Source organism: Amia ocellicauda, chromosome 23 (assembly GCF_036373705.1).
Source record: "Amia ocellicauda isolate fAmiCal2 chromosome 23, fAmiCal2.hap1, whole genome shotgun sequence".
Taxonomy (NCBI): domain Eukaryota; kingdom Metazoa; phylum Chordata; class Actinopteri; order Amiiformes; family Amiidae; genus Amia; species Amia ocellicauda.
This window is the reverse complement of record NC_089872.1, coordinates 13,062,062-13,070,915: the sequence shown is the minus strand read 5'-3', so window position 1 is coordinate 13,070,915 and position 8,854 is coordinate 13,062,062. Positions and strand designations below refer to the sequence as shown.

At 39.6% G+C, this 8,854-nt stretch overlaps 1 protein-coding gene across 2 annotated transcripts; it reads left to right on the top strand.

Annotated features, from left to right (window-relative positions):
• Positions 1 to 2,513: 2,513 nt before the first annotated feature.
• On the top strand, positions 2,514 to 8,591 carry otx1 (orthodenticle homeobox 1). 2 transcript variants are annotated; one of them, XM_066696991.1, is made up of 5 exons: positions 2,514 to 2,609; positions 2,760 to 2,841; positions 4,544 to 4,732; positions 5,436 to 5,587; positions 6,810 to 8,591. In XM_066696991.1, the coding sequence occupies exons 3-5, from the start codon at positions 4,636 to 4,638 to the stop codon at positions 7,548 to 7,550; spliced, it is 990 nt and encodes a 329-aa protein (XP_066553088.1). In that variant the 5' UTR covers positions 2,514 to 2,609; positions 2,760 to 2,841; positions 4,544 to 4,635; the 3' UTR covers positions 7,551 to 8,591. The 2 variants fall into 2 exon arrangements, with proteins under 2 accessions (XP_066553088.1, XP_066553087.1); XM_066696990.1 differs by having other exon boundaries at positions 2,514 to 2,841.
• The last annotated feature ends 263 nt before the right edge of the window (positions 8,592 to 8,854 follow it).

Genomic DNA, 8,854 nt, shown 5'->3' with positions numbered 1-8,854 from the left:
GGCGCTTCACCTCACAGGTGCTGCAGATCAGTCGCGTTTCATGGAGGAGCCCCGGCCATTGCATCCTGTATCAATTCCTCCCTACTTTTCACAAAATGCACCAGGAGAACACGCTACCCATCTTCTCTTACAATTTCCTATTTTATGCATCACCGTTTTAATAAGCACCCAACAACATCCCCGATCTGCTACAATCCTGCCGGCTAAAGAGACCAAACTTTTTTCCCCCCTTCCCTGCGCTCCCTTAATCCCGGGCTTTATGGGCTCAGCATTAAGAAAATTCGTCTGCAATTTGGGATTAGACAAATACTCTTATTACAAAAGGTTAGTGCTACTTGATACCTTGATACTTATACGGGGTTGATCACATCTTCTTTAACGGAGATCACGAATAAAAACAGCAAATCTCTCCGATTGTTAAAGGAATACTTCCTTTTGTATTTTAAAGAGCAATTTTTAATCTGCAGTGTTATCGGCTCTTCTGTGGGGATGTAGAGCTCCACTGAAAACCAGAAAACATCAGGATGTGTAGCAGTGCATTGGGAAAACGACTTCTATTTACACCTCCGTACCTATTGTCATTTAAATCGTTCATAATTATCCATGTTACTTATTTTAAGTTTAGGCTTGTCCACTTTTACACAGAAATGCAATTTTTACTTTTTCTTTTTTTTTTTAAATAAATCAATAAATCTATCTATCTATCTAAAGGCTATATCTATACACATACATACACGGGCACAGGCCCCTATATATGTATACATTATATGTGTGTGTGTGCATATATATTATATTGCATTTTATATATACACCCGTGTGTGGAAAATCAGTCGTGTAGGAACTTTTTGTCTTGTTTTCCAGCCTTTTGAGCTTCAGCAGCGGCATCTTTGTTCTTAAAAATGGAGAGAAAGTGCTCGTGTCGGTGACTTTTGGGATCTATGGAGGGATCGTGTAAACCCTGCCTTTGAGTTGATGTCCCATATAGTCAGAAATGTAATTTCGCTCGTCTGGCGGTCACTTTCTTTGAACATTAGCTCGCTTTCAGGCCCGGCTTCAATTAGACTGAGTTGATTTTGTGAGATCAACAAAAGCAGCGACCAAAGGCTTATTAAGGCCCTCAGCACATCTCACCGAGCCTTTGAGACGCAGTTAAGGAAACAGCGCGCCCTCCATGATATTCTGTTACCGTATTTTATTGGCATTTCTTTAGGAAAGTGACGCCTGAAAGGTGCTTTCTTTGATATCCAGCCACTGGGCTTTCTTGCCTGATTTCATTTATTTTCTGGTGTCGGTTGGGTTTTTTTTTTTTTCTTATTCTTTTCACATGTCCCCCCCCTTCTGTTAAAAGACAGTCCCTATTAAACTTTACTCTGACTATTCTGAGATGTAATTCTAAGTGGGGGATTAGCTCGTCATCAATATTCATGAGATGGTGTTAAAATGAAGAAAAAAAATGAATTCAGATTTGACCATGTTTGGTAAAATAATAATAATAATAATAATAATAGTAGTTATACTAAATCTACAGCTATCAGAGGCTGGCATTATTACATCGCACTTCACTCTCAAAGTAATAGGGGAAAATGCATTCAGGCTACTTAAAATGGAATTAATATGCTGTAAAATCAAGTGTTGTTGAAGTAGCCAATTTTATTATTCCACTACTTCTCAATATATTTGATATATTTTGTATATACAGAGCACAACTGCTGTTGCAGCAGTTTGTAGGAAAATCAGTGTTTTGCGCAAATGGCTAAAACCATTCCTATGTTTTTAATTTACAGGCGCCGTTATTTTGTGCCAAAATACTACTTTTATTTCATTACTAGCAGAAATGGTAATGTAGGCTAACTACCACATAATACATTCAAATAATAATAAAAACAATAAAGCTATTTCAGCTTTTTAGCGGCCACAAAGCGATCGATAAATTCACCACAGACTCATTTAATTATTATTTTTGCATTGTAAACTGTGAATAAAATCCCATGCAACGCACCGTTTTAAGAGAATACCGAGCGCATCTCGTTGAATCTTTCTTATGTAGACTGATGGCGTTATTATAGGCCTATTTGTTTGAATTTCTATACATTTTAAGTAAGGTTCTTACAAAAACAATGCATTTAAAACGAAGTGCAATTCGTATTTTAAAAGTTATCTCCAATTGTTTATAATCAAACACGAAGACGATAACTTTTAATGAACCAAAAAAAAAAAAAAAAAAAACCTTACTCTGTAGCATTGCTTTAGTTCAACGACTAACTAAATTGCAACTAAATAAACAGCAATTCATTAAAAAAAATCCGCCTGCGCTCACTTTGCAGGTTTATGTTGTTCTCAGTATAAAGGGGAGGGGCTCCTCGGAGACTGTGAGCAGCCATTGGCTCCGGGCGCCGTCCATCAGCGAGGGCGAGCGCGGGGATTGGCCGGGGTGGGCGGTGCCGCAGGTGTCTCATGCTCATAGAAGGGCAGGGCAGAGGGAAGGTGATCAATCTTCATCCGTCCACATTAGCAATCACCTTAACACCGGCGCCGGACTCGCACCGCAGCCGAGCTCAGGCGTCCCGCTTATTGGGTCTAAACCCCGGAAACTTTCACTGATCGCCACAGTGAGTAACACACAACACGTGCGCCTGGCCAGCGTTGCTGCCGAAATAGGGACAAAATATCCACACAAAAAAAATATTTATTTATTTTCCAAAAAGAGTCAATATCATTTGATTTCCTTTTTTTTTTCCCTCCATCGCGTTACGTTGCAGATTCATTCCCCTGGTGGATGTTTTCTATACAGCTCCGATCATTGATTACATTGCACAAAGGAAACCAATCCGAAATAAGAAGGTAAGTTTTGCATGCTTGAACTCGTTCTGTTGCGACCTAGAATTGTGGAAAACGAAATGCATTGAAAGTTTCGTTTGCTCTCTCTATGAAGCGCAAGTGTAGTGTAGGAAGCACTGTGTGGGTCTGGTCAGATTGCGATGGTTTGCTCTCTGGGTGAAAGTTGCACACAGGCTGGATTGGCACTGGCAATTTCCAAACCTCAATTTAGCAATCGCTGCAAAGAGCTGCTCGATTTGCTTGCAAAGTGCGATTAAAGCAGATGCCTCGAACTCGCAGGGAGTTTGTTTACACCCATTTTTACATATATATGCGATGCATTATTCTAATGTAAATTAATAATTTGAAGAGTCCGATTGTCCATTTAAAAAAAAAAAAAACGTTGAATCTACTTAGTAGATAATTGGAGAGGCGTGTTTTGGTTTTTGTTAATTTATTTTGCTGATAAGACCCCTTCTTTAAATGGTCTCCCTGGAGGTCTAATCTAAATTGTAATTGAGTTCATTTGCACAGAGCTCTTCGCCTTTGCAATCCAGTGTATCTCCGTCCCGTGGAGCTGCAAACGCACTTTCAGACGCATCTAAACACACAGCGCGCCGGGTTTACTGCCGGGTCATTTTCACAGCACGGCACCAGATCTGTATCTTTATTAGGGGTGGGGGGGGGCTCTTCCAGTAGTTAACACAATAATTGAAATGCAACATGCAATATTGGTTGGTTTAAGTTTGATCACAAATGTAAGTAGAGTTCTTCCAAATGTGAAATGTAATGCAATGCCTACAGACCTGCTGTTTCCCTTTACAAGTTTTCTGTATAATGCAACTGTTTCTATATTTCCACCATTACTATTACTGCTACAGTGTTGCGATTTATTACAAAGTGTTGTTATTATCATCTGTGAATAGGTTACAAGTTGATATGCGCGGGTGGAAATGTATCCACTGTCCCACAACAATAAAGCCTCCTCAGTGGCTTTACACTTTACATTTCAGATGTAAATGATTATTGCATTTTTATGTTCTGCTCTCTGATTTTTAAATTGTGAAATGTTTTGCATGGAGAACTGTAGTGCTACAATTTGAGGGTATAGGGAAAACGGCTACACTTGATTTGCAAAGGGGGACTTGAAAATAACGTTCAGGTGAAGAGTCCTACATATGAATTTGACATGTTGTGATCCTGATTTAGTGTACACATTTCTTCTTGGCATGCAGAATAAATAACATGCGCCTAAAATTGAACATGCATTTGGATTTATTCGATTATTTTTAGATCACTGTATTTTATTATAATTAAAACGAATCTATAATCCCACCAGTTTGTCATGCCAAAAGAAAACATCTTTAACAAAATAAAATGGCGGGCCACTTAAGAATGCTTTTATTTTTTTTTAGAGGGGGTATGAAGTTCTGCAATGAAAAGCTACAGTATACTCTTGTATCTACTGTAGTTTGTATACCTATTCCATATCCGTCTTGCTTTTTTTAATTTTAAATGTTCTGATTTCTTAAAGCAAACGAGGTAACTTGCAGTAACTATCGAAACTATTTTACACGTACTGTATACGTGTTGCTAAAATTGCTACATGCTATTTTTTTTGTTCCCCCCCCCCCCCCATTTCGTGGTTCGCTTTGGCAGTCGCACTATTACAGGAAGAAAAGTAAGTGGGACGGAACATTAATGTAATTGTTGTTTTGTTTTCCAGTGCTGATAATTGCCCGTCCCAATTATCTGAAGCTGAATATCGAAGAAAAGCGACTAATTGACCCGCATTGGGAAACGTGTGAAGCCTTTAGCATGATGTCATACCTCAAACAGCCCCCGTACGGCATGAACGGGCTGGGGCTGAGCGGGGCCGCCATGGACCTGCTGCATCCCTCGGTCGGATACCCAGGTAAAGCCCCGACCGAAACTGGGCCTCTCTCCTTTAAAATGGATATTTTTACAGTAGAGTTGAGTCCATTTTGATGTTCGGTTTTAATTGTGAAGGAAAGCGAAAACTTTTTGGCCTATGCTTAAGCGTCCAATTTGATCATTTGTTTTTAATCTTTTCCTCTTCTAATGATGGCGAACGATGGTGTTGAAATGTTTTAATTTATTTTGTAGTATTCTTGTGAAGTTTATATGGACACTTGTGTATAGGGTTGGCTGGTATAGGGTTCTGGTTAATTTTTAATGTAGGCCCAGCTCCTGAAAAATTCATTTGAGGCTTTGAAATGCTTACTGGAATGTATTTATGCTACCAAATGAAGAAAGGGGTTTATTATAATGTATACATGTATTATAAATGTAATGCCATTGAAGTGTTTTATTGTATACAGTTTGTTTTTGAGACTTGAGGGATAGACAATTGCGTGCAAGACACACACTTTTTCTTTTCTTTAAACGGCACCAGTTGAAGATGGTTTTCTATAGACCGTGCAGACGTGTATTGAACCGCATTGCAAGAGCAAAACAACTTTTCCATGCCATCAACCGGATTGCGAAGCGTTACCTGTAGTTTGTTTTAAAAGCCGGGCAATTATCAATACTATTCCAGTTGTGTTTAGTAATTATTCTTTTTTACAAGTAATTATATCTAAATGAATGTGTTGTAGCCACCCCGAGAAAGCAGCGGCGGGAGAGGACCACCTTCACCCGCTCCCAGCTGGACATCCTGGAGGCTCTGTTTGCCAAGACGCGCTACCCGGACATATTCATGAGAGAAGAGGTGGCTTTAAAAATCAACCTGCCGGAATCAAGAGTGCAGGTATATTATTATTATTATTATTAATTATTATTAGCAGTATTGTTTTTTTTTTGTTTTGTTTTTAATGAGGTTTAAGGGCACTATTCTCATTTGAAACGCACTCACTGCGGATGCTCGATCTGTGCGCTATGTTGAGGTGCTTGACGCACTTATTATTGGACCTGCTGTAATGGCTGTTTCTCCCTCTAAATAATATATACAGTAGAAGATGCATATAGGGGCAAAAAACGTGCAATTCGCTCAGTGGCCCCCTCTTGTGCTTATTGTCTGAAAATATGTAAGGAAGGGGTCAAAATGATTCAAGTGCAGATGGAGTAAATCCGCAGAAAAGCACACAATCTAGTGCCGTTATTATCGACCGGAGCATCCATACCAAACCTTCATGATCACAAACCGTGTTGCATTTGATCAAATAGTCACTAAAGCACTATGAATTGGTTATATCTTGTGTGTATGCCGATTTGCTGCTTTTTTGGGTATGTTTATCATTGTAATAAAACTACGGTCGGATCACTGAGTAACTTTACTGTGTACCTTGATCATTGATATTGAAGTATTAACGTAAAATAAACAATTTAAAATTACAGCAAGCTAATTAGCGCACACGAATCAATTGAAACGAATCTTAATTAATTGTTACAGAAAACGAATTTGCGTGTCCGCATTATGCTTCTACGCAAAGATTGACTTGACGAAAGCGCACCGAAGCGCTCCTCAAAACAATGGCTCTGAATAAGATGGCCACAGTTAATTTTAGTTTACCCGATTACTCTGTATTTTAAAAATAAAATTAAAAAATATTTGATTACCCACCTCCCATTCAGTTAAGATTAAAGCTGCCTCCTATAGATACATATGAGAAAATGGTCTAGAACAATCTGGAAGGATGATGAGGCACACTTCTCAGCCAATTTGTAATTTTTCAAAATGTGTGTGAGGAAATGTGTTGTACATGAGTAGGCCACTGAATATTGAATTACTCTCTTCTACATCAACATCTATTAGCTTATTTATCAGAGTAGGTCCTACAGCATGAAATTAGACCCATGGAGAAGTTGAAGCCTGAATCCAAATGAATATTAATGGATATTAATTGGCAATTGGTCCTGCTGCCAAAGTCGTCGTCTTTAAAATTATTTATGGGTCTATTTAATGCATGAAAACCATTGCCCCTCTCCCCGGATTTTAGGTATTTTTTTTTTACAGAAATGTATTTTTTCAGGTGTGGTTCAAAAACCGCCGTGCTAAGTGTCGGCAGCAGCAGCAGAGTGGCAGCAACGCCAAGGCCCGGCCGCCCAAGAAGAAGTCCTCCCCGACCCGGGAGAGCACGGGCTCCGAGAGCAGCGGTCAGTTCACCCCTCCGGCCGTGTCCAGCTCGGGCTCCTCGTCGTCTTCCTCCAGCTCCAACTCGTCCAGCAACACGGGGATCAGCAGCACTTCTACCTCCATCAGTACCCCAGTCTCCTCCATCTGGAGCCCGGCCTCCATCTCTCCTGGCTCTGCCCCTCCGTCCGTGTCCATCCCCGACCCAATCCCCCCCACCAGTGCCTCCTGTATGCAGCGGTCCGTCTCCGGGGCTTCCACCGCCTCCTACCCCATGTCCTACAGCCAAGCGACAGGCTACAGCCAGGGTTACCCAGCCCCCTCTGGCTCCTACTTCAGCGGGGTCGAATGCAGCTCCTACCTGACCCCCATGCATTCCCACCACCACCCACACCAACTCAGCCCAATGGCCGCATCCTCCATGTCAGGACACCCCCACCACCATTTGAGCCAGTCCTCTGGGCACCATCACCACCACCATCACCACCATCAGGGTTACAGTGGACCAGGGTTAGCCTTCAACTCCTCAGACTGCCTGGATTACAAAGAGCAAACGGCCTCCTCTTGGAAGCTCAACTTCAACGCAACGGACTGCTTGGACTATAAAGATCAGGCATCGTGGAGGTTCCAAGTCTTGTGAATTTTTTTTTTTTTTTTTTTTTTATATATATATATATGAAAGTCTTTACGAACTTTTAAAGTAACCTGATAGATAGAGACATTCGTATGTATTTTTTTCTTTTTCATCCCTTTAAGACAAAAGTAACCAAAACCACTTGTGGACACAAACAGCCCAACACTATTATCCGCTTTTTAATCTTAAAATATATTTTTATTTTTATTCCCTTTTTATCCATAAAGGATTTTAATTAAAAGACAACTTAAAATGCTGGACAATTATTATTTTTTTAAGTTGTTTCATGAAACTGCAGCTTATTTCCAAACCCCTTGTATTGACCAAGTGTTAATGATGAGGAATGATTTCTCATTACAGAACTTTATATAAACTGTCCTGTTGCATCCCCACCCCAGCCCCCATCCCCCATCCGATCAAATTGTGTATAGTTTTTTTTTTAATTTGTTATTTTTAGGATGGAACAAAATAGTCAGCTGCATTAAGGCGCTGAACATTTGTAAATATGTATTTGGGTCCGTTGCAGTGACCACATTTAGTTGGTGTTACTGGATTGAAATTGTTTAAAAACATCATTTAAACGGGGAAGAAAACCATCCCAAATGTCCAGGAAAAAAATCGGCTGTAAGTCAGTGTACCTTTTCAATGGCGGCTTTCATCTGTCGTGAACAATCCTGAAAACTATTAAAGGAAGTCTTGTATTTTATTGCCCAGGATACAAAAAAGAAAAAAAGAAAAAAAACGAATAATTATATTGGATCTCCAGTCAAGTTGCTGTTTTTCAAATCTTGAAGTAAATGAAATAACGGATATATCTAGTAAACGTTAGAGGCATTGTCTATAGTGATGTATGTTGCAGACTCATTTTTAATAGCAGCACTTGAACATCTTTGTTAATAACAGTCATGACTGATTTGTCCTTTTTTATAATGCGAAAATTATAATGTGGATTAGAGACAATTTCAATATGCCAGTGAAATGTTGAATGTATACAAGGCAAACGCCCCTACATTCATGTCCATAAAATAAAGATCAGTTTAACACATATCCCCAGTGGTTTATTGAGTGATAATTTAATGCCTTGTTTGATCAACCGCCGAAGTTGGTGATGATGCATTTAAACTTTCTAAAATACACGTAATTAATTAACTTTTTAAATGTGACTCGACTCTTTTTCAAATGCATTTTTCAACGAATACAGTCCCAGTCGACGACCGTTCTCTCCAGCCTTGGTGTCCCATAAATGATTTTAAATAAACTTTAATTTCGTGTTAGTTATTACATTTATATGGAATTCGTACTAGCAACAT